General features: G+C 53.9%; 13 protein-coding genes across 24 annotated transcripts; 8 read left to right on the top strand and 5 right to left on the bottom strand.

The window, feature by feature from the left end:
* Positions 1 to 461: 461 nt before the first annotated feature.
* Positions 462 to 1,944, bottom strand: KVP18_003337 (uncharacterized protein; the record flags this gene model as incomplete). Of its 4 annotated transcripts, XM_067954992.1 has the most annotated exons (4): positions 462 to 1,074; positions 1,102 to 1,203; positions 1,232 to 1,445; positions 1,548 to 1,944. In XM_067954992.1, 4 exons carry the CDS (start codon positions 1,942 to 1,944, stop codon positions 462 to 464), a joined length of 1,326 nt encoding a protein of 441 aa, XP_067811642.1. The 4 variants fall into 4 exon arrangements, with proteins under 4 accessions (XP_067811642.1, XP_067811640.1, XP_067811643.1 ...); XM_067954990.1 differs by lacking the exons at positions 1,102 to 1,203; positions 1,232 to 1,445; positions 1,548 to 1,944 and having other exon boundaries at positions 462 to 992; XM_067954993.1 differs by lacking the exon at positions 1,548 to 1,944 and having other exon boundaries at positions 1,066 to 1,512.
* A 345-nt stretch (positions 1,945 to 2,289) lies between these two features.
* Positions 2,290 to 2,895, top strand: KVP18_003346 (uncharacterized protein; the record flags this gene model as incomplete). The annotated part of the gene is made up of 1 exon (XM_067955010.1): positions 2,290 to 2,895. One exon carries the CDS (start codon positions 2,290 to 2,292, stop codon positions 2,893 to 2,895), a length of 606 nt encoding a protein of 201 aa, XP_067811660.1.
* A 179-nt stretch (positions 2,896 to 3,074) lies between these two features.
* Positions 3,075 to 3,710, top strand: KVP18_003338 (uncharacterized protein; the record flags this gene model as incomplete). Of its 2 annotated transcripts, none has more annotated exons than XM_067954994.1 (1): positions 3,075 to 3,710. In XM_067954994.1, the coding sequence occupies one exon, from the start codon at positions 3,075 to 3,077 to the stop codon at positions 3,708 to 3,710; it is 636 nt and encodes a 211-aa protein (XP_067811644.1). The 2 variants fall into 2 exon arrangements, with proteins under 2 accessions (XP_067811644.1, XP_067811645.1); XM_067954995.1 differs by having other exon boundaries at positions 3,120 to 3,710.
* Positions 3,711 to 4,025: 315 nt separating this feature from the next.
* Positions 4,026 to 6,409, top strand: KVP18_003343 (uncharacterized protein; the record flags this gene model as incomplete). 2 transcript variants are annotated; one of them, XM_067955005.1, is made up of 3 exons in its annotated part: positions 4,026 to 4,119; positions 4,148 to 4,342; positions 4,371 to 6,409. In XM_067955005.1, the coding sequence occupies 3 exons, from the start codon at positions 4,026 to 4,028 to the stop codon at positions 6,407 to 6,409; spliced, it is 2,328 nt and encodes a 775-aa protein (XP_067811655.1). The 2 variants fall into 2 exon arrangements, with proteins under 2 accessions (XP_067811655.1, XP_067811654.1); XM_067955004.1 differs by lacking the exon at positions 4,026 to 4,119 and having other exon boundaries at positions 4,328 to 6,409.
* Positions 6,410 to 6,519: 110 nt separating this feature from the next.
* On the top strand, positions 6,520 to 11,997 carry KVP18_003344 (uncharacterized protein; the record flags this gene model as incomplete). Of its 3 annotated transcripts, XM_067955008.1 has the most annotated exons (5): positions 6,520 to 7,336; positions 7,363 to 7,865; positions 7,894 to 8,501; positions 8,531 to 11,559; positions 11,588 to 11,997. In XM_067955008.1, 5 exons carry the CDS (start codon positions 6,520 to 6,522, stop codon positions 11,995 to 11,997), a joined length of 5,367 nt encoding a protein of 1,788 aa, XP_067811658.1. The 3 variants fall into 3 exon arrangements, with proteins under 3 accessions (XP_067811658.1, XP_067811657.1, XP_067811656.1); XM_067955007.1 differs by lacking the exons at positions 6,520 to 7,336; positions 7,363 to 7,865; positions 8,531 to 11,559; positions 11,588 to 11,997 and having other exon boundaries at positions 7,894 to 8,511; XM_067955006.1 differs by lacking the exons at positions 6,520 to 7,336; positions 7,363 to 7,865; positions 7,894 to 8,501; positions 11,588 to 11,997 and having other exon boundaries at positions 8,625 to 11,582.
* On the bottom strand, positions 6,609 to 6,911 carry KVP18_003349 (uncharacterized protein; the record flags this gene model as incomplete). The annotated part of the gene is made up of 1 exon (XM_067955016.1): positions 6,609 to 6,911. The coding sequence occupies one exon, from the start codon at positions 6,909 to 6,911 to the stop codon at positions 6,609 to 6,611; it is 303 nt and encodes a 100-aa protein (XP_067811666.1).
* Positions 11,998 to 12,217: 220 nt separating the features above from the next.
* On the top strand, positions 12,218 to 12,700 carry KVP18_003341 (uncharacterized protein; the record flags this gene model as incomplete). The annotated part of the gene is made up of 1 exon (XM_067955001.1): positions 12,218 to 12,700. The coding sequence occupies one exon, from the start codon at positions 12,218 to 12,220 to the stop codon at positions 12,698 to 12,700; it is 483 nt and encodes a 160-aa protein (XP_067811651.1).
* Positions 12,701 to 12,770: 70 nt separating this feature from the next.
* Positions 12,771 to 15,023, bottom strand: KVP18_003336 (uncharacterized protein; the record flags this gene model as incomplete). Its single annotated transcript, XM_067954989.1, has 3 exons — positions 12,771 to 13,916; positions 13,946 to 14,116; positions 14,145 to 15,023. 3 exons carry the CDS (start codon positions 15,021 to 15,023, stop codon positions 12,771 to 12,773), a joined length of 2,196 nt encoding a protein of 731 aa, XP_067811639.1.
* Positions 15,024 to 15,460: 437 nt separating this feature from the next.
* KVP18_003345 (uncharacterized protein) lies at positions 15,461 to 16,405 on the bottom strand (the record flags this gene model as incomplete). The annotated part of the gene is made up of 1 exon (XM_067955009.1): positions 15,461 to 16,405. One exon carries the CDS (start codon positions 16,403 to 16,405, stop codon positions 15,461 to 15,463), a length of 945 nt encoding a protein of 314 aa, XP_067811659.1.
* Positions 16,406 to 16,469: 64 nt separating this feature from the next.
* Positions 16,470 to 19,043, top strand: KVP18_003347 (uncharacterized protein; the record flags this gene model as incomplete). Of its 3 annotated transcripts, XM_067955013.1 has the most annotated exons (2): positions 16,470 to 17,236; positions 17,264 to 19,043. In XM_067955013.1, 2 exons carry the CDS (start codon positions 16,470 to 16,472, stop codon positions 19,041 to 19,043), a joined length of 2,547 nt encoding a protein of 848 aa, XP_067811663.1. The 3 variants fall into 3 exon arrangements, with proteins under 3 accessions (XP_067811663.1, XP_067811661.1, XP_067811662.1); XM_067955011.1 differs by lacking the exon at positions 17,264 to 19,043 and having other exon boundaries at positions 16,470 to 17,240; XM_067955012.1 differs by lacking the exon at positions 16,470 to 17,236 and having other exon boundaries at positions 17,346 to 19,043.
* A 46-nt stretch (positions 19,044 to 19,089) lies between these two features.
* Positions 19,090 to 20,294, bottom strand: KVP18_003340 (uncharacterized protein; the record flags this gene model as incomplete). Of its 2 annotated transcripts, XM_067954999.1 has the most annotated exons (3): positions 19,090 to 19,649; positions 19,677 to 20,158; positions 20,187 to 20,227. In XM_067954999.1, 3 exons carry the CDS (start codon positions 20,225 to 20,227, stop codon positions 19,090 to 19,092), a joined length of 1,083 nt encoding a protein of 360 aa, XP_067811649.1. The 2 variants fall into 2 exon arrangements, with proteins under 2 accessions (XP_067811649.1, XP_067811650.1); XM_067955000.1 differs by having other exon boundaries at positions 19,090 to 20,196; positions 20,220 to 20,294.
* On the top strand, positions 20,293 to 20,790 carry KVP18_005205 (uncharacterized protein; the record flags this gene model as incomplete). Its single annotated transcript, XM_067949591.1, has 3 exons — positions 20,293 to 20,524; positions 20,553 to 20,652; positions 20,682 to 20,790. The coding sequence occupies 3 exons, from the start codon at positions 20,293 to 20,295 to the stop codon at positions 20,788 to 20,790; spliced, it is 441 nt and encodes a 146-aa protein (XP_067811667.1).
* Positions 20,791 to 20,847: 57 nt separating this feature from the next.
* On the top strand, positions 20,848 to 22,077 carry KVP18_003342 (uncharacterized protein; the record flags this gene model as incomplete). 2 transcript variants are annotated; one of them, XM_067955002.1, is made up of 1 exon in its annotated part: positions 20,848 to 22,077. In XM_067955002.1, the coding sequence occupies one exon, from the start codon at positions 20,848 to 20,850 to the stop codon at positions 22,075 to 22,077; it is 1,230 nt and encodes a 409-aa protein (XP_067811652.1). The 2 variants fall into 2 exon arrangements, with proteins under 2 accessions (XP_067811652.1, XP_067811653.1); XM_067955003.1 differs by having other exon boundaries at positions 20,914 to 22,077.
* Positions 22,078 to 22,241: the final 164 nt, after the last annotated feature.

Genomic DNA, 22,241 nt, shown 5'->3' with positions numbered 1-22,241 from the left:
AGACTTATGCCCGAGTCGTTGCTGCCTCTACTCACCGCAGATCACTACCAGCCCCCAGAGTCCGCTGTGAAAGCTCCGTCTAGCCGCGAAGGCCATATGTGGACGGTGACGATGGTTTTCCTCACATTGATGCTCTGCAATCAAGGCGTTCAAATTGACGGGCTCAGCTATTTGGTCAACCCCCACAGCGAGCGAAATCTGCGAACGATGGAGACCAAGACATATCTTTTGCTTCTCTACCATACAGGGAACTCTCACCAGTGGAAAACCGACATTCGAGCTCGATTTAAGCCCTTAAAGGTGGGATCTGCTACGAAAGAGTTCTACACCCTCGTGGAGACAGCTCTACAGATCAGGGTTTGCCAAAGACAAAGGGCGATGCGTGATTTCAAGCGGCTGTGTAAAAAAAGGTCCTCGAACCGCTTCAAAAGTGCTTGGACCAGTCTTGTTACCTACTACCGCTAGCCGATGTTGGCCATTTTGTTGCCGGAACCCCTCGGGTTCATGTCCTTCCAGTCATCCCAGAGGCGATCCTTCATCTCCTGGGCCTCGTCCATCACGTCATCGTCCTTCTCTGGCTCGGGGACCTGTGGGGTCAACGCCATAGCCATTTCAATGTCAGCAACCTCGGCCAGTGTCATTGTGGGGAGCGTGTAAAACGGCTGAAACACATCTCGAGCCATCTGGACACGAGTGGGCTTCACGGGACCCTGCACTATTTTGTGGTCCTCGGTGATGGTGTACATCGAGGCTTCAATCTCCTTGCGGGTCTTGACTGGCGGCGGCGGCGCGGGTTTGAAGTCTTTGGGTCTGGCCGCCAGCAACTGCGTCTCCGTGTGCGCGAGTCTGATGTGATCGAAAGCGTCCAGTGCCGACTTCTTGATCAGCATTGAGTAGACTTCGCGGACAGTCTCTTCGTCCTGGGTGCACACGTCGCGTTCTTCATCCACGGAACTCAGCTTGAACACCTTGCCAAGTTTCTCCAACGCCATGTCACAATCCTTGCTCTCCCTCAGATTCGCGATCTTTCTATCGCGCAAGGTTCTAGCATCGGCTGCGATACCGTCATCCAGCCTGAATTACCCCCAAATGTAGACTCACTCCTCGAGAAGTCGGCATTGCTCCTTCGTAAGAGCTCCCAGAGTCTGCAGGCGCCAAAGGTACAAGTTCCACATTCTCAGACTGAACGTGAGAGCGTTGGCGCTGCGTTGGAGCCCCCGCGGTGACCCACTGCACGTCAACGGAGCCTGGCAGCAAATAGGTGAGCTCTGCAAGAAGAAATGGACACAGAATGAACTTCATATCCACGGTCTTCACCTCATCCATAGACTCATGGTGAGAGACGTGACCTTGCATATCGGCCTCGAGCATTACCTGCTCCAGATCAGCTCCCAGCCGTCGCATAGACTCTTCTGTCTCATCATAGTGACCCTGGAAGTCCACAACTGACGATTCCCAAACACATCGCAGACATCTGGTTAGACATGCAAAGGCTTTCTCGTGAAGACTCATATCAGGATTTTATCACAACTATTGAGCACGCTCACCACGAATGCGGCGGGCAAGGTGGATGTCTTTAGGCATGATGGTCACGCGCTTGGCGTGGATCGCACAGAGGTTGGTGTCCTCGAAAAGCCCCACGAGGTAAGCCTCGGCGGCTTCTTGCAGGGCAAGAACGGCAGTGGATTGGAAGCGGAGGTCGTTCTTGAATTCCGTCGCGATCTCGCGTACCAATCGCTGAAACGGTAGCTTGCGGATGAGCAAGTCAGTGGACTTCTGATATCGTCGAATTTCGCGGAGGGCTACGGTACCAGGGCGGTACCGATGGGGCTTCTTGACGCCTCCAGTGATGGGAGCTGACTTTCGGGCGGCCTTGGAGGCGAGTTGCTTACGGGGTACCTTACCTCCGGTGGATTTGCGAGCTGTTTGCTTGGTTCGAGCCATATCACGGAAATTACAATATCCAATTTCGTTTTCATGAGATCACATCTTTGACTATCCTATTGGCCGGCCACACTAGCAGTGATGCATATCTCACGATTCTGTGCAAGAGCCGCCTCGACACTCACTTAGGTCTGAGCCGATGTCAAGGGACCGGCGCCACGAATCCCGATCAACAAAGTTGTCAGATGGTATTTTTTTCCAGACGGGACACCACGCCCCAGTGACAGTTTGTGACTTTGCTTAAAAGCAGCAGCTCCGAAACTACTGCCGGAGTTCATAATCGTAAAAGGTAGGAGATTTCGTGGGACTGTTGTGGATTCACAACTAATTCAAAATTCTATTGAAATGAAACTGTTCGGATTGGTTGCGACAGTTAACGCTACGACTTTTACCAGCACGTCGACTTTCCCTACGACAACGCTCACCCTATCAACTCCAGTACTTCCTGATCCGTTGCCTCCCTCTAGCACTGGCATCCCATCGACGACGGAGAAAAGCGACCCTCTGGCGGAGTGTATCATTATGGACACCGTCTTCATAGGAAGTGACCTCATCAGTGGAGAGTGTGAGTCGTACGAGGAATGCCACGATCTGTGCAGAAGTCACCCAATTTGCGAGGCGTGGTCTTACATCCCCAGCCACCCGCCCCAATGCTGGCTCAAGACGAAGACGGGATTCCGATTCGGCTTTCGGGACGCTGTCTCAGGGACAAAAGATTGCTCGTACAGTCGGGATTGCCACGTGAACGACACGGATTACGCAGGGCATAACATCGATGGTTACGACTACGTCACGAGTTATCGGCAGTGCCTGTGGATGTGCCAGCAGAATGAGGAGTGCATGTTTTTCTCATTCAACCCCGATGACAGGGTGAAGTGCTTGCTCAAGCGGAACAGAGGAAGCAGAACTTTGAAAACTGGCAGCATCTCCGGTTGTAGGACGTGCCGGTGAATTATTTTTTGAATGTGATCGTTTTTAAACAAGAAAGTAGTGGTGATTTTCTCTCGATTCCGTGTGAGAGCCGCTTCGACACGCACTTGGTTCCGAGCCGAAGTCAAGCTGCCAGCCTCACTGTAAAATGTCAGGAGATTTCGTGGGACGTTATGGGTTAAGAATTCAATGTACTTCAAATGAAACTGTTCGGATTGGTTTCGACTGTTAATGCTACCACTTTTATGTACGACAGCACCACAACAACGACGAGCACGTCGACTTTCCCTCTGACAACGCTTCCCAACATCCTAACAACTCCAGTACTTCCTGATCCGTTGCCTCCTTCTAGAGATGACATCCCATTGACGACGGACAAGGTTGACCGTTTGGAGGAGTGTATCATTATGGACACCGACTTCGTAGGAAATGACATTATCAGTGGAGAGTGTGAGTCGTACGAGGAATGCCACGATCTGTGCAGAAGTCACCCAATTTGCGAGGCGTGGTCTTACATCCCCAGCGTCCCAACTCAATGTTGGCTCAAGACGAAGACGGGATTCCGACTCACCAAAGAGGGCTCTGTCTCAGGGACGAAAGATTGCTCGTACAGTCGGGATTGCCACGTGAACGACACGGATTACGTAGGGCATAACATCGATGGTTACGACTACGTCACGAGTTATCGGCAGTGCCTGTGGATGTGCAAGCAGAATGAGGAGTGCATGTTTTTCTCATTCAACCCCGATGACAGGGTGAAGTGCTTGCTCAAGCGGAACGTTGGGAGGAGGTCTTTCAAGCCTGGCAGCATCTCCGGTTGTAGGACATGCCAGTGAATTGTTCTTAGAATGTGATCGTTTTAAACTGGAACGCAGAAGCGATTTTCTCTCGATTCAGCACAGCTAATGTTGAGCAGTGGATCTGTGTTGTCTTATGACTACATCCAGAATGGTTGGGTTAAGCAACAACAGGACGCAAGCTCCACACACGAAACATACCAGTTGTTCACAGGTGGCAGTCGAAGAAGGACAATTGCCAAAGCCTACTCACCCCATAGAGAAGGCAACGGCCGAGGTTAGACCCCTAAAGTTTCAATTGTAGCTATGGAACGAAGCTTAGGGACCAATTAGAGTGCACCGAAAACGTAAATTATGGCCTCGCGTGCCAAGCTTTTCAGGTCGGGAGGCCCCGTGGAGAACTACGAGACTCCACCGACCACAGAAGCGTCACCAGTTAAATCGCGGCGTGAGATCTGCGTGGAGAGATGACGCAGCCAGCTCGAGGAGCCGGACACGGCGTTGGGGCGTGTGTGGCCTCGCTGTCGTAGTGGGAATTTTATTCTTAAGTCTCAATGCTGTTGTTGTGAAGAAGACGATCTCTTCGGCGTCTCAGCGCGCCGTGTCGCGAAAGTCTCAGATGGGTGCCGGCATCTTGCCGCTTGATACCAGAGAGGATGCTTGGGACAAGCGTGAGTGCTCAGTATTCATCACATCTAGACGTCCTCGAGGATGAGAAGGTGATGAAAGACGCCGTTCGCTATCTGAGGAACTACGCTGAGAGACATAACCTTACTCACGTTGGCGAGGCTTCGAAGAAACCTGAGCTTCGTTTAGATGAAATTAAGTCTCGCCTTCGCACTAAGAAGAACAGAAAGAGCTACTCTCTCCCTGCCGCACCATTACGAACGTACGTCCGCCCTGCTCATGATGTGGATGTTCCAGAGAGAACCCGACAGGAGATGGAGCAACTGAAGTGGGTTTACGGCAGCAAGGATAAGTCGTGGCCGCTGGTTGGCGGCCAGTACCACAACAACGTCCAGTTAAAGATGAACAGCTCCCTCTACTACAACAACCTGGCCATATTTCCTTACGCCAACGCTACAAGAATGCATGGCCTCGTCGGCATGTATCGCAACGGTTCCCGATGGTGGGATGCGCGGGTGAAACCGATGCCGCCAACCTTGACACGGGACACTCCTCAGGAGGAGGAGGCGATGAAACGCGGAGGGGGTTTCTACTTGGAGCTTTCTGACGCCCTGCCTTTGGATCGCGAGCCTGTCGACCACCGCGATGATGTTTGCAAGCGCAAACAGTACGACATTCGTAAACTGGATGATGCATCGGTGATCATCACCTTCTACAACGAGCCCCTCTCAACTCTCCTGCGGAGCATCCACTCGGTGTTAAATTACACCCCGCCACCATTGCTGAGGGAGATCATTCTCGTCGACGACCATTCGTCACTTGACGTCAACCTTCCCGGAGGCCCTTTGGATGAGGTTGTGAAGCTACTTCCGAAAGTCAAGCTACTCAGGCTGCCCAACAGACACGGTTTGGTAGCCGCACGGCTTGCAGGGATCAAGGTGTCCCGCGCTCCAGTGTCTGTCATTCTGGATTCGCATATTGAGGTGAACCCGGGGTGGCTAGAGCCCCAGCTCGACCGGCTGCGCGAGTCTCCGAGGTCGGTAGTTTTCCCCCAGATTCCTAGTATTGACAGTGTAGATTTCAGCTACACCACCGACCGAGGAATTGGTTGCCAACTATCCTTCAAGTGGATGATGCAAGAGATTCCCGACTTCGTTCATAAGGTGGACAAGGTTGACGCGCTGCCGTCTGCCTCCATGGCTGGCGGCCTTTTTGCCGTATACCGGGACTGGTTTTACGAGGTTGGGGCCTATGATGACCAGATGACGATGTGGGGCGCGGAGAACGTGGAGATGGCTTTTCGAGTCTGGATGTGTGGCGGGCGGGTTGAGTGCACGCCATGTGCGAGAGCCTACCACATATACAGGCATAAAGGGTCGGGATACAAGTCGCCTGGAGGGCATGTCATGAAGAATCGCCTTCGCACTGCTGCTCTCTGGCTGGACGAGTTTTACCAGCTGTCAGCCAAGTTACTCAATCCCCGCGACGACCCAGTGGACCTTGGCCCATTCGACAAGATGCTAGAAGTCAAGGAGCGGTTGAAGTGTAAGAACTTCGCGTGGTTCAAGCAGGCGCTGGGAATCGACAAGAAGCCAGCCAAGCTGTCCGACGTCGTGATGAGCGGAGAGATTCGCTCGCTCTCCGGCAGGAAACCAGAAAACTGCATCGATACTTTGCAGAATGGACGGAATGTAGGGTCTCCATGGGGATTATACCCCTGTCATGGACAGGGCGGATCGCAATCGTTCCTGTCTTACGGAGACAATAAAATTCGTCTATCATCGCACGAGAACTGCCTCGGATGGTCTATGAAGATCGAGTCGTGCAAGAATTCACATGCAGATTGGGAGCTTGTGCCGGATAAAAATTGGATCCGAGCAGATGGGAAGTGTCTGACTCAGCTTGCGAACCGCGAGCTGAACATGTCTCAGTGTAAGGAGGGGGAAGCTGACCAGCTGTGGAAGTGGGATCCACTTAAGTTCGATCCGAACTACAAGGGCATCCAGCACTCCCCAGCCTACCTCGAGGAGCGCGCTGCGTGGCAGGGGTCCCTAGAACGCCAGCACCTTGATGACGTGGCCAAGTATAACCGGGAAAACGGAGCCCACTAGAGTTTAGTTTTTGATCGTGTTTATTGGCCAACCACCGGTTGCGGCTTTGAAGGCGCCATTCAAGTGACCTGTATTACGTGTTTGTGCCTAACAATTGTTGTATTATTTTTATGTCCCAGCTTCGGAGCTTGACTCCAAGACGGATCGCAAACTCTGCGACACGCTACAAGTCTCCAGGTGCCGAACGAATTCGTGTGGATCATTCGCCGCCTTCGTCGGGAGCGGAGAGAGTGCGCATGGATCCTTCAACGCCCTTGAGAAGGGCAGGCTCGCCCGCCGACAGGGAGAGACGCATGAGCCGGAGAATGTCACGAATGTTGATCTGGTGGTCGAACGAGGATGAGCCTGAGGAGTCTGAGAACGAAAATAGCTGTGCATCTTCTCCAGCCATAAATCCCCGACGCATGAACACGCCGAGGGTCATCCGATCCGAAAAGGGGGAGAAGGGTGGAGCGAGACAGTCAACGAAGAAGCCGGAAACCACTCCAAGGAACAGCGGCATTATCAACAACCTGGGTGCAATGTTTGGACATATTAAGAAGCCTCTCAGTAACACGACGATCAATGCTTGGCGTCCGAGGGGGGTGCCTGGAGCTAAATCCCTCAGCCACACAGAACGGGCCGAGGCGAAGCAACCAGTGCGGGGCTGGCTTCAAACTAGGGCATCAACCGTGGTTGACAACGCTGCTGCAGAAGACGTTAAAACATCCCGCCGGCGGTCAAAGTCTAGAGAAAGGGAACGCGCACTTCGGCGTTCGAAATCGCGTAGGTCTGACACGTCAAAGAAATCTGACGATGACGGACGATCTTTCAAATCCCGTGAAGATGACAAACGAACCGACGTCGACGAGAACGCGCGTGGGCGCAGTCAATATCTGGTACAGGACCTCGACTCTCGCGACGACACCGCTCAAGCCCTGCAGAACCGTGAGCGTCCTGGAACTGCAACACAGTGAACACCATCCTAAAAAAAACGCGACCATCAGCGGAGACGACTCGGGAAGCGCTGCGTACCTGCCTCTCCGCGCAAGCACCACGGTTTTCCCCGTTGCCTGAGGGGATAAGTCGCTACCTATGGTCTGCCAGGCTCGAAGGCGAGCTCGAGGTAAACTCTGACGAAATTGCCCAGGTTCGAGAGCTGTTGGACAGCATCTACAAGAAAACTCAGCCTCTTTGTGCGGAGGGCATCACGACACTCGGCATCCTTGGATGCGTATGCTGCCGTCCTACCGATCAGCAGCTTCCCTGGGCGCCCTGCGTGCAGCTTATCGCTAGCAAAATCGCACAGTGTGCCGATGCGGACACGGCGGTGTTGAGTGTGCTGTGGCTCACGCGGATTGCGTTCTGCCTCGTTTCGGTTTGCGAGGCCGACCCAGGCGCGGACGAGCCACAGGATAGGGTTGTGTCTCTCATAAGTCGGCTAGGCATAACTGGGAATGCAGCTGCGGAGATTATGGTAGGGTTCTCTGCGACGTGCCATTCAGATGACCTCTCGTCGCATTCTCTATGTAGTGAGAGACTTCGAGAGGACGCGACTTGAGAGGACACGTCAGAACGTGGAGAATCTGTTGCAGTTCATAGACGGATTGGCCTACGTGCTCTCGCTGGCTCCTAGCCACTCTCGGGGCCCTGCATTGTCCGCTCTGCTAGTTGCACTCAGTTCGTCGATCGTGTTGCTTCCGTGGGAGGCTGACTCTCCCCCAGAAGAAAGTCGACTGTGTTCTGATTCGGAAGAGATTTTCGTTTTCACTCCACGATGCAAGACGAAGAAGGTTAAACAGAGCCAGCAAGGCAGACGGTCCCTTCTGTTGGAACCGAAATCTCCTGCTCGCTACGCAACGCCCAGCCGGCCTCAGAAAGCCAAATCACCCCTACACCTGGAGTTGTTCCTTGTATCGATGGAGGCCGTATCCAAGTGCGGCATTATGCACCAGATGTTCGGCCAAGTGCTGACCTTTGTGCTCGCCACTCTGATGAAGGGCTTCCAGGCGCAGTACGAGACCTTTGAATTCGTGATGAGGGGGTTGATCAAGAGTATTAGGTACAACAGCTGGCTCTGTCCAATCAAACGAAGCTGGAAGGGAACCTCTGAGTATGTCTGAGGGTGCACGTTTTATCCAGTGTGACGAAAGCGCTGCTAACTCTAGCCGATCGATGTCGACGGTACCTGAAGGTCAACACGTGGGATTCCATTCTTGAACTGGTGGCCGTTGAGATGCCACACGAGTCTCAAGTCTTCCTTCTGGGCATCACTATGATCATGATCCAGGTGGGAACCACCAAACCGTCAGTCGAGGACTCTTGGCCACTTGTCGACCTCGCGGTTCGCATACAAAAGGAGATTCGGGATTGCGCTCTCAACCAATACCTTCGTTGTTTCGTTGGCAGCCTGATGATGTGTGTCGTTTGGCCCGATATCCATGTGCCTCAATCACGGATGCAAATGGTAAAGGAGATCATTGAGACGTCGGTTAAGGCGTGCTCTAATCCCGATGAGTTGTCTGCAGAAATCGCGGTCCAGCAGCTAGTCCTTTCTGCGTCTCTCATGATGTCGGGATTCGGGTTGTCAATGGACTTTGTCCTAAAAACCTTCGAGGCAATCGGCAAGAGAGTAGACCACAAACACCGGGTGACGACCGAAGCGGCTACTCTCATTCGGCAGAGCTTAGCCCACGTCCTGTTTATTAAAGCTGTCTCCATTTTGACGAAGCAGCCAGTTTCCAGCGTCAACCGTGTAAGCGGCGGCATGTCCTACCACATGCTGCAATTTTTCGATGACGCGACGAGACAGGAAGCATTAGTGCGCTGGGCCGCGGAGGGGACGCCGGAGACAGCTTCGTGCTATCACATATTACAGGCGCTCTTGAGGTTGTACGATCCCAGTGTGCCCTCCATAGGAAGGTTGGACGCCATCGACCCGCAGGCCCATGCGGATCTACTCGCGCTAAGACTTATGTTCACACACAATCGCAACGAGGTTCTCAGTGAACGTGCCGTGATAAAGGAGTGTGAGCTTTCAAGTCTTAGTCTTTGCGTATTGGCAGCCATGGCACTGAACCCGGACGTTCATGGCCTAGTGTCGTACGCAGACTTCCGGCTGAGCAATGTTCTAGTGAGGCGCCTGCTCGGGTCCCTATCGATCGAGATCGCTCAAGAGGACCGACTGAAAGCCATAGCCCGCAAGGGCAACCTCGATGGCTGGTCGTTCTTAGCGCCAGCCTCCGGTCGTGTCGGAGTGATGCTCTACTTCTCGGAGCCGCTTCTGCAGCATATGCTCGACACCAACCAGCCGGAGTATGTTACCCATCTGTATGCCACACTCTGTCCTATCTTCAGGAAACACGTGCCGTTCTCGTGCGTCAGGTACCGTTGGGAGGTCAGATGTGCTCTGTGGCTCCTCTGCCGAGAACTCAGTACTCACGTGCCCGAAAGCGAGCCTCCCCCCCAAGAGAAAAGTACAATCGCACGTGCTGGGACCATGCTCGTTCGACGCCCAAAGAAAGAGAAGAAAGTCCACGTTCTCAACTCTGAGGAAACCGTTGTCATTGAGAGAGCCGTTGCCTACTGCTATTCCCTGCAAGTCTACAAGCTGAAAACTCCTTACTTACGTTTAGTGGAGCACTTCCTTAACGTTTCAAAGGCGTATCGTACAAGTGGAGGATTGCCTCACCAAGATCTAATTGTGATTGACCCTGACGCGGTGGTGGTTCTTGAGGACTCGTTTGAGGAGCCTCAAGCCCTCACGAACGACAACGTTAAACTGGAGTCCAAGGCGGTCCGATTTTTGTTCCAGCCAACGTCGAAGCAATTTCATAAACTGGAGCCAACCAAGGTAATGAAAGGGGTGCAAGATCTGTGCAAGCTCTCGACGGAGCAACTGGAGGAAAGGTATCAACAAACGAGAGACTCCGTTGACCTGCGCCGGCTGTTGCTTGGATGGCATCTAGTGCATAAGGTAGAGGACCAACCCCGGCTCTTCGTCCTTCTCGCCTTGCAGGTGGCCAACTTGGCGGCGTACCTGGCTTATCTAGTGACTGCCAAAAAGAGATGCCCTGAGACGGAAACCTCGCTGGCGGAGTTGAAAGCTCTAGAGGAGGTGCTCATCCGGAAAGCGGAGTGCGTAGGCCATCCAATTGACCAGGTCACGCCAGAAGGAGACGAGGCGCAGGACCTCCTCAAGACGCTTTCAATGACATTTCCCCAGGAGCCGAAGCAGTGCAAGGCTGAGATTCTTCTCCGAATATCGGAAAGCCCAGACGGAGTCGTCGTTCGTCGAATTTTCCCTACGTACATGCTGTCAGTTCCCGTGCCTGAGTGCTCGCTGGTGACGTCAGTGACGTCAATATATCAGGCCAATGTCTCTTCCATCCTAAGCGCCCGGGAGGTAGAGAAGAGCGCTGACAAGAAGGAGTGCGTCCAGAAGTGGTGGGCGGCACGTCAGGGTCTAGAGGAAGACGTTAACAACTATCTGAAATCTTCCCCTTCACTTCAGTTGATTTTGAAGGTGCTCTCCAGTCCTTGCCACACCCTGGCGGAGGATATGAACAAGAGTGTTCTGGAGCTTCTCAAATGTCAGGAGAAGCTGATGGACCCGCAATTCCGCCGTCGAGTGGCTCCTTGGACTCTTCTCTTGGTAATGATCGTCAGCAACGAAAACTGGGAAGAATGCATCAGCACTGGAAAGACGACCCGGTTCACAACCCCCAAAGTATCAGACCTAAGCATTCACTCATCATTGTTCAAGAGTGTTATTGGTATGTATTGCCTTGCGGGTCTCGCCTTGACATCACAAACAACGAAGCCCGTGAAGCCGTCCGAGCTGTTCTTTGCATCCATCAAGAGCATGCTGGCTGACTGCGGAAGACAAGCCGTGGTCAACATGAATAACGCTCCTGTCCTTTTGTTGCTGGACGGGACTCTAGGTCGTGTGCCCTGGGAAAACACGTGGGCGCTGAAGGACAGGGACGTCTATCGGCTGTGCAGCCTCAAGCATTTCGCTCGCAGCAAGGAACCACTGAAGGACACTCGCAAGAACCGCTGGTTCTACGTCGTTGACCCCCTGAATAACCTTCCCAGTGCCCAGGAGGCATTCGCAGCCGCTGGTGACATACGGAAGCAATGGAGAGGCTCTTGTGGGGAAGAGATTCCGCGTAGGTGCCGTCTGGATTACTAACGCAGGAGACCAGTGCCTGGCAGGCATTACTAGCTCCGACGTGTACTTGTACATAGGACACCAGGGGGGTGAGCGCGTAGTCTCCGCTGCCAGCGTCCTGCGGTACGCGCGCATCACTGAAGTGCAAAAGATTCCACATACGGTGCTGCTGTTCGGGTGTTCTTCCACAGGATACCCAGCCTCCTTTAGCTCCTTCGTGCCTATGAGTCCAGCACATTACTGGTCTGCTCTGGGCGTAAGGCAGATCGTCGGATGTCTTTGGGACACAACAGACCAAGATCTGGATAGGCTGGTGGGCCGACTACTCTCCATGTTCGTGAGCGGAGTGCCCCTAATAGATGCCATCAAGGATGCTCGTCCCCACTGCAAACTGCCTCACCTCACGAGTGCGTCGCTAGTGATGCATACTGGGTAGTTCGTTTTTGTCGACTCAACATTGTCTAGAGATGTTTAGTTTTCCTTGGTGCAAGGAGACACAAAGGGTACCCCTGCTGTGATCTCAAAACTCACAAGGATGATTCGCTGGCCATTGTCATTGTCCAATGGCCAGCGCTGGAAGCCCACAGCTTCCACTCGAAGCCCACAGCTTCCGCTGTGGGCTTTTCTAAATCGAGAGGAAATTTGCATTTGCTATAATGCGTCTGGTCGTTCAACGAGTCCTCGAATCGTCTGTAAGCGTTGATGGGGACTGTAAAGCCTCCATTGGAAAGGGAGTTACCGTGCTAGTTGGCATTGACAGGTACGACACGTATGAGGAGGCAGAGTACTGCGCGCGTAAACTCGTGAACTTAAAGCTTTGGGACGGACAGGATAAGACGTGGGCTAAGTCAGTGAAGGATCTTGGTCTCGAAGTTTTGCTGGTGTCGCAGTTCACCTTGATGGCCAACCTTAAGAAGGGGTATAAGCCCGACTTCCATGTTGCGATGAAGAACGACACTAGTCGTGACTACTTCAATGATTTCGTGGCGTTAGTGCGGAAGATGCACTCTGCTGAGCTGGTGAAGGTTGGCTGCTTCGGGGAACACATGGATGTCGCTATCAGAAATGATGGACCGGTAACTATAGTTATGGACACTGTAGAGTTGCGGGGCTCGCCCAAGAAGCCTGCGTCGCCGTGACTGTTTTTGTGTGAGAATGCACCCGTCCAAGTTTCATGAGGTTTTACCAGCTGCAATGTGGAAGTGCAGACTACAACTGGTACGGCTGAGATTCAGATGCGTACAGGTTATTCTCTTGCATATACCGGGTGTCCATGTCGTGGGCCGATCCAGGAATGTAGTGCAGGTAGTTTAAGTCTGGGTGGGCCTTCCGTTTGTCTGTCCTTTTGGCGCGATCGCTGTGTGCAACGCTGTAGGCTAAGGGAGGAGGCTGGGAAGGCGTGCTCGGCTTCAACCAGGTGGTGTTGGGAGTACAGCCCTTCAACACCAGACCCCCGTCCTGAACAACGAGGCACAAACCCGCGTCGTCATTTCCTCGCGGCCCCCAAATCAGGTAGAAGCGGTCGGCGACGTCTCGCGCCTTCCAACAGTGGTCAATCTGTTTGAGGAAGCTGCAGTTGAGGAGTTCCAATCCTCCGGTTGGTTTCGGGTGCAGGCATCGGTCACCGGGGAAAAGTGACAGTAGAAGTCCGCTGGTCAGCAGAGCGAACGCTTGGTTTTGACCCATGCCGTGGCACTGGTATGCGCCGACCGTCTCGAACTCCAGCTCTCGACCGAGACTGTCGAGACACAGGTCGTTTCCAAACTGCAGCTGCCCGCACATGACCACCTCATCCATGCTCCGTACGTGATGCACATATTGAGGCAGCAGGCGGTTGATGACCCACGTGGCGTCTCCTGCACTTCGGTGCAGCAAGGGGAGCATGCGATCATAGTCGCCGTTTTCAAACTGATCCCACTGTGACTGCAAACCAATTGCGGCACGGGCCAGAGGATAGAGCTCTCCCATCCACATGCGTGCTGTTCGAATCCGGTTTTTGGCGATGGATACTTCTGGTGTCTTGTATGCCAGATACCCAGGCGCTCTGAAAACATGATAGGTCATGGAGCAAAACATGCCCTCCACGCGTCCCCCCAGAGCCCATACCCTTAACGGAAGCTCCACATTTTCGCTGCCCCAGCCATCGAATTCCCGATCGTATCCGCCACACTCCAGAAACCAGTCCTTACGCATAGCCATAACGCCACCCGCAGTGGACAGAGATGGAACGGGGTCAGTAGTGGCTAAATGCGAGTTCACGATTCCCTTCTCGTTCATGCCCCACTTGAAAGTGAGCCATGTGCCTATTCCCCGATCAGTGGTTGGCTCAAACGTATAGGGGTCTATCGCATCGATCTGCTTATGAAAAAAGCACATCTACCTACCCGAGGAAACACGAGACTTTCAGGGGACTCCTGTATGCGCGCTAGCATGGGCTCTAACCAGCCCAGGTTCACTTCCATATGAGCGTCGAGCAGCGCGAACACCGGCGACGAGGCCGCATGGACGCCCGCAAGCCGAGTCTGGACGATACCCAGCCTCCGCGGCAACCGCAACTGGGTGGGAAGGGGTCCCCTCACTCACCACAGAAACCTTCGGAAGCGTTGAGACGTAGTCGTCAAGGCGTCGACCGAGTTCATCTCTGGTGGATCGGTCGTCCACCAAGAGGATCTCCCTGATCAGGGCGCTGGGAGTGGTGTTAAGAACTGAGTGCACAGTACGCAGGAGAGTGGATAGCGGTTCGTTGTGGAAGCAGATGATGACGGAGGCATCGCCTATGGAGTCGAGGTCGAATATTTGCGCCTTGCATATGTCGTGTCTGAAGTCTACAATCGGGCGATCAAGGGGCAACGAGTCCGAAAAGGCCACGTCAAAGCCTCCGCCTGCACGCATTCGATCCGTCTGAGCCGCTTCAGGCAGACTGCTTAGTGGCAGAACGCCTACAGGGCGCCACAGAGAGCCTCGAGTTGGATGGCGACCTAGGGTGCCGTGTTGACCTGCGGCGGCATCCAAGGCTGGGTTCACAGCTATCCTGTTCAGACAGGGAAGTGGATTCTTGATGATGTCACCAGGAGCCAACTCTGAGTCCAAAGATCGCACTGTATCCCAATCCACAGGTCCACTCATCGGCCAAGCTTTGTCTGCCTCGAAGTATATGTTCTCGAATGTGGCTTCTAGGGAACCTGGAAGAGTACCACGTTGGGGCGTCTTCATGGTGGTTGTCGTAGTCGATGTGGCCAGCGTACGTCCGGGCTCCTTGAATTGCCCAAAGGACGACTCCCTTATGCAACTGTCGCATATCGGACACGGAAGCAGGCGAATATTCCACACGAGTAGTCCTAGCGCGACCATGAGCAGTCCCATCACGACACCCAGAGCGCAGTCCCTCTCTCGGCGGTGTGGGGCGATCGGGGCCTTCATTGCTTGGTTCTTCTCAATATCAGAGGCCTTCCTTTTACGCATCTCGGGACGCAGCAAATGAAGTTTATGAAATACATTCAAGTCGATGGAATAACAGTAATCCTTCCCTTTCGGCCACCGATGGCAAATCCGCGCCCTACAGGGAACGGGAGCAGTAATGACGATTCGATTGAGGTTTCAATTCCGCGCCCTACTAAAGAGCATTGGTCACACCCCACAGAAAACCAAACTCTCTGGAAGGAAACCAAACTCCAGACGCGAACAGCTGAAAGGAGATTCGAAACCTAGATCATGGATAACTCCCATGACAATTCGATTTCGTTGTAGACTTAAGCAAAACTTTCAATAATAGTCATTCTTAAATCAAAACTTCCCACAGAACTTTCAAATCTAAGCAAAACTTCCCACATCTCAAGCAAAACTTTCAGTAATAGTCATTCTTAAATAAAAAAATCCATCTTAATCACTTTCGGAAGCAGTCACCAAGTGCCACACCCTGACACAACCTGCCACTTGATCTTCTGGCTCGTCGCTGCGATTCCGTTGAAGCACACATCAGCTGGCATGTGCCCACAGAAGCCAGCGGAAAGAGGACCCGGTCCAGACCACAAATCACCTGGGGATGGACAGTTGTCGTTGCTTTTGGCGCAGTTACCAGACCCATGGCAGTATCCAGGGCACCAAGGCGTCCAAGCTCGAATATCGATCTCGAAGTCGACATGCGAGTAGTTGTTGTCTACAACCTTCAGATAGAACTTATCCGACTCGCTCCAGCCGACTCCATCCAAATGCGGAACCACTTCTATGCAGTCACCGCACTTCACCACAGGGTGGTCCTTCCGGAATGTGGACCAGCATGGCTTGGCCTTGGAACAGTCCAGCTGTTGGTAGTGGTAAGCATACTCGTAGTACTTAGCGCCGTCCGGAAATTGGCAAGCGCCAATATTCGGCTGGCCATCATTCACGTGAGCCTGAGCAAGGCCTTCTGTGTAGCTACCCGCAGGCAATGTCACTGGTGGAGCCGTGGGGGTTGTTGGCGGCACTGGTGGAGCCGTGGGGATTGTTGGCGGCACTGGTGGAGCCGTGGGGATTGTTGGCGGCACTGGTGGAGCCGTAGGGATTGTTGGCGGCACTGGTGGAGCCGTGGGGATTGTTGGCGGACTGGGGACTGTCGAAGGGACTGGAGCTGGGGTCGGCTGGGAGTTCACGACGCAGAAGGGATGGTTTTTCACAACGCACTCAGCGATCTTAGCGCCTGAACTCTGGTCGAGACACCACGGCTGGCCTACAGCACCTCCGTAGTGTTCGCACATACTTTTGCAGTAGGCCGAGTTCCAATTCTGACCTGATGTCGCGCTCCCCTTGCAGTCTTCAATGGGCGAAGCCAATGAGGAAGTAACGAGTGTCACCACAGCGGGTTTCATCTAATACTATTGCTAATTTCGGCTAATTTTTGTGTTGTGTGGGCCAATTAATTCCGTGACAATTATGGCCGCGGTGCAGCTGCTCCACGCTGTGACATCCGCCATCAACGAAGGGTGCGACGACGTGGAGTCGCTGATGCACGAACTTCAAGCAACACCAGTGGGAGATGAGGCTGACGTCTACAGAGCAGTGTACGAACTCTGGAACCAATCAGTGAGCAAGAATCAGCGAGTCGTCCGGGTTACATTGGCGACGTACCTCGCCCAGATGATGGGGCGCACAGAAGCTCCTCCACTAAGAGACCTCATTGCAGTCGCGAAGATGTGGAGGTCATTAGGCGTGGAGGTCCACGATGGTCAGTGCCTTCAGAAATGCCTGGATACCATCAGCCGACTTCGAACAGTGACATCCAATGATACCATTCTTTCAGTTTGGCCCGACATGCCATCCGTGGAGTTGGACGTCGGTCTCAGACTTGCGACCCATGACGAGCGCTGTCTGCAACTCGCAACCTCAATGACCCCGGAAATGAGGGTGCGTGCCCTTCCGGAGGCCTTGAGTGTGCTTAGGGCACGGGCGCAGTCAGGGGCTCGTGTAGATCCGGAGCTCAGTGAGAACCTGGGGGCGTTGGCTCCTAAACATTTGCAGGCTAGCTTCCTAAGGATCGCGGTCATCCAGCTGCTGGAGAGAGGAGACCTTCAGGCCGCGCTAGCAAGGTCGGCACAGCTAATGGAGTGCTCAGTTGACGAGGGCCTTGAAGACCTTGGCCTTCACCTTCATGTGGTGTGCAGGGCCGCGGACGACGTCGAAACTATCACATCAGTGCTCAGGTAGTCTGCATAGAGGAAATCACACAGGCAGTTCGTGACGCATCCGCGATTCGCGGACTCAGACGCCTTTAAACATTGGTGCGCCCTTCTCCAAAGCAGCCTTTTCGAGATGGCGTCCAGGGACGCAGTCACCGGCGTGCCTTTCTCCGTCCTGACCGAGTTGCTGCCTTCAGCAGGTAGTCGCTTTCCAGCAATGTTATCTCTTTTGCTGGAGTTCGAGCTGCGTGCCCTGGCGGCCCACCCCTGTAGGGTGAAAGTCGCTCGCGTCGGCGAACTGATGGCTGCAGCGTCCACGGTGGTGCCGTTCCCCACCACCCTATTCCCTTACAACGCTTACTGGGCCGCTGTTAACCAGCTTGTCGAAAAGGACATAGAGTCGGTGTCCTTTCTGTTGGATTACCCACCTCCCGATGAGGAGCTAAAAACCGGTCACGCCAGGTCATTCGTGGCCATTAAGATGGGAGACCTGGAGGTGGCCCAGGAGTGCCTCCCCAAAGGTGACACGAGCACGATTGGCACGCTGTTAACCTTCCAAATCCACCTGGAACAGGGCAACCACGACGAAGCCACTCAATGCCTGCATAGAGCTTTGGATGACTCGAGTCTATCATGGGAGGCATTGACCAGCATCGTCGCCGAGACCCTGAAGAAGCAGACATCCAGAGATATCTGCAGATCATCTTTGTTTGCTCTGATAGATCGCAAGGCCCACTCCTTGAAGGTCGAGCAAATTTCGGCGTATCTCAGCGTCGTTCGGAACCTATGTGTTATCTACTACCTCGAAACGGACGGCCTCAGCAACGGAATCGAGGTCGTTGAGGAGACAGGGTTGTGGTCAGCGTTGATTACTGTCACGACGACACTTGAGGGCGCTATTGGCCTACCTTTCACTGCAGGGAGGGGGCTCCTGACCACCTACACTGCGACACGCCCCTCCGACGAGGAGGCTTGCAAAAGTCTCCGATGGCTAAAGGACTTCGCGTACAACGCCGGAATTGGAATGGCCAAGCGCAGTTCGCCCTGCGCGCGGTTCGCTTTCGACGTGAGCAGGCAGCTGACCTCAGGACTGATCGCTCTGGCTGGCGGCACAAGAGCGCTCTGGGAGGAAGAGAAAGTCTGCCTCGTGATGCTTGCGACCTCGTTGCTTCGTGAAGGGCGCACAGATGACAAGACCCTACTCGCAAGCGCCCAAAATTCGGCGGAGCAGGCAACTGCTATGGGCGATGCCTTGGCCGCAGGCGGCAAGCACGACAAGTCATTCGTGTTGTTGAGTCTTATTATTTTGGAGGCGATGATGACGTCACCAAGCAAGAATGACCAAGAGATTATCGACGCCATATTGCGACTCAAGAGCGAGAATTCGATGAACCTTCGTTGCTGGGAGGTTCTGGCGTCGCTGAGTCTAAGAGAGAATTTGGTGGACGTGGCGAAGATGTGTCTACAGCACCTTATCGAGGAACACATGGAAAAAGCCCCCAACTGCAGCAAAGCATTGGAGGCTTTCCGCGAACTGGAAGCGATCACAGAGAGGAAGCAAGAGTTGCTTCCGAATGCGAGGATTCTGACTCAGAAGCTCCACCGTACAATTGACGCTGACGAAGCCAAACACTTCCTCGCAACAATGTGGAACATTGGCTGTGGCCTTCTGCGTCTCCACAACTTCGTGCTGGCTGAGGAATGGCTGGCTTTGGCGTTGGCGGCACTCACACACTGTCCAGACATGGAGGCCGCTCACGGCGAGCGAATGCGAATGACGCATCGCGATTGTCGGAATTGGCTGGCCAAGAAGAAAAGCGTGGTGGTATAGAGGTCCAGCCAACGCAAACCATAAACTACGTAGTTCATCGTTCATTTTACGCGTGGAGCACGCCCGGCCCCCGCCACTGCTGTGATCCCGTGAATACTTCCGACAGGGCCTTCCGTTGGTCTGCGGTAAGCGCCACAGGGAATTGAACGTGAATCTCGACCAGAAGGGATCCGTAGTCGTCTGTGCCCCACAATGGCATTCCCCAGCCTTGAACCTGGACTATGTCACCGTGGCTAAGGGGACCTTGAAGCTCGAGCGGAACCTCGCTTCCGGACACGTGAGGCAGTTGCATTTTGAACCCCAGCAGAGCCTCCTGTAGACTGAGATGGAGGTGCATATGCAAGTTCGGTCCCACGCGTTGGTAGGTGGGGTTGGCGTCGACGACCACCAGCAGGCTGACATCTCCAGTTGCCATACCCAGGCTCTCGTCGCCTTCTCCAGGGAACTCATACTCGCGATCGCTGTCCTGACCAGCTTCGATGGTCAGTCGGTAGGTATGCTCCTCATCATAATGGAGGCCTTTAGGGCATTCCGTTCGACAGTTAGGCTTGAGGCCCTTGCCGCTGCCCACACATGTCCGATCCGATATCCTTCGTTGATACAAAGCTGTTTGTCTGCGCCTCATCCACTCACTGTGACCTTGTTGTATGGTTTCCTGTCTGACGCCTTCGCCGATACAATCTCTCCGTTGCTCCAGACAGGACTTGGCGTTGCTGCAGGTGACGGTCCTGTTAAATGTAACGACGAGATCAGCCCCGCTGTAGAGCTGCTCCAGTGTCACGACGACCTTGCGGAATATAGGCCGAACCTGTTGCTTTCTTGGCTTGCCCCCGCCACCAAAGAACTGGCTGAAGAATCCGAACTCATCATCGCCCCCGTAGCCTCCGTCATCCTTCAGTCCCTCCTTTCCGTAACGATCGTAGATCGACTTCTGCTCGGTGTCGGAGAGGACCTCGTAGGCCTCCGTTGCCTCCTTAAATTTTTCGCCCGCCTCTTGAGAGGCGTTGTTGTCAGGGTGATATTGCCGAGCGAGATTGCGGTACGCGCTTTTGATGTCCTTCAGCGAGGCGTTGGGCTGCAAACCCAACACCGCGTAGTACGACTTGTCACCGAGGCTGTATGGCACAGAGAAGAGGGACTCACACAGCGCTAACTAGGAAACTGCATAGAATCCACAGACGCATTGGAAACCGCTTTTTTGCAAATGGTGCCCTCGATTCGACCCGCAGAGCTCGACGATTGCTTCGCCATGCAGAACACCAACCTCCACTGTCTGCCAGAGAACTACACCCTGAAGTACTATTGGTACCACCACATGTGCTGGCCGCAGAACCTGTTCGTGGCTGAGGACGACCACGTGGTGGGTTACGTCCTTGCCAAGATGGATGAAGAGGTGCCCCAAAACGGGCACATAACGTCGATCTCGGTGTTGAGATCTCACCGGAAGCTGGGTATAGCACAGAAACTTATGCTGGCGGCTCGTGGGTAGCAATACGATGGCACATTCAGATGGGGGTATGCAGTCTACATTCAAGGCGGAGGCTTGCACACTGCACGTTAGAGCTTCGAATCGACCGGCGTTCTCGTTGTATTCCGGGCTGCAGTACAAGTGAGCCCATTTTTGGGAAACTTACACAGCATCGCCCTCGTGGATCAACGGTACTATGCGGATCAAGAGGACGCTTTCAAGATGGAACGCAGATTCAGTGAGGCCGCTGCGGTAAACAAGCAAGTCGATGCATGTTAAATCCGTGGGGCCACTCATGAGTAGATAAAATGGTTTTGCTTGCTTTCGAAACAAATAATGAGGACAGAACCGCTCCTGCCGACGTCGGGTAAAACTGAAAATGGCAGCGATTTTGCTGCGGGCATGAATATGGTGGTGGCTACCCTGGGGGCTGGCCTTCTACCACTGCCCAGCGTGTTTCAAAAGACAGGAGCGGTGCCTGCCATGGTGATGCTAGCCGTAATTGGCACCATCTCGAAGTCATCCACACTGAGGATCACCAACTGTTTGGACGTGGCTGACTCGGAAGACTTTGAAACTCTGTGTCTTAAGACCGGAGGCAGCAAGCTCCAGGTTCTGGGGTCAGCCATGATCTCGCTCTTCTGCTTGGGCACTGCGGTGGGGTACCTCATCACTCTGGTGAGTTGCCTTGGCATGTTGCGTGAGCTTGTACATCTGCTATTCGGGTGGTACATGCCCTCCCCCCACATCCTGCTAGTCTTGGCCGTGGCCTTCGTTGTGACGCCGCTGTGTATGCAGAGTTCTCTTGCCGCGTTGCAGTACAGCTCGACTGTTGGTGTGTCAAGCGTTCTTCTGTTGGCACTGGTCACACTCGGTCGGCTCGCGTTGTGTGGGGGTGACTTCAGCAGCCCGCGATTTATTCTGCTTGGCGATGGTAAGACGTCGTCCGCCCTGGAGGCACTCTCCTTGCTGACCTTTGCTTTTGCATGCCAGCCTAATGTACCAGAAATCTACCACGATCTTCAGGAGAAGCGGCATATGAGCCGAATCGCTTCGCGATCCTTCAACTGCTGCATTGCTGTGTACACTCTGACAGGTCTGGCAGGAAGCTTAGCGTTTGGGACCCAGACCAGCTCCAACCTCCTAGACAACTTCGCTATGCTGGTGACGGAGGACAGCAGCGTGCCCGAGGTTGTGGTCACAGGTGTGGTTTGTGTGGCGATGATCATCAACGTATTGATGGCGTACCCCATGAACGTCTACCCAGTGACCACATCTCTGGTGCACGCTTGCTCGGTCAAATCTAGAATGGGTCGTAGCCTCGTCACTGCGGGAAACATCGCAGCTACCCTAGCTCTGGCCCTCACCTGCCCCTCCATTTCGAGAGTTTTCTCCTTGGTGGGAGCTACCACTGGTGCAATGTGCGTTTTCATTCTACCATCCATCTTTGTTCTGCGTCTGGCGGGGCGGATTCCGGGACACACTGCCGGTCTGCAGGCGTGGGGTCTGCTGGTGTTCGTCGCGGGGACCCTGCTGTGTGTCTTGGGAACTTACCAAGCAGTTTAGCGCAGTCAGTGACCTCGTGTCGTGTAAGTTTTAACCTATGAATTGATGCTCCTTGGAAGTAGTCGTCTTTGAGGGATAGGGTCGGATACAGGCAGCAAGGCAAAATGTTGTGACGTCGAATGCCAATTCAGCCAATTTCCGATGCACAACGACGACGTGATCTG

This window comes from the organism of the source record quoted next (assembly GCF_019968955.1).
Source record: "MAG: Porospora cf. gigantea A chromosome Unknown PgA_NODE_204_length_29191_cov_356.279, whole genome shotgun sequence".
NCBI classification, from domain to species: Eukaryota; Apicomplexa; class Conoidasida; order Eugregarinorida; family Porosporidae; genus Porospora; species Porospora cf. gigantea A.
Note: the sequence above shows the minus strand (reverse complement) of the source record. Positions and strands in the feature narration are given on the sequence as shown.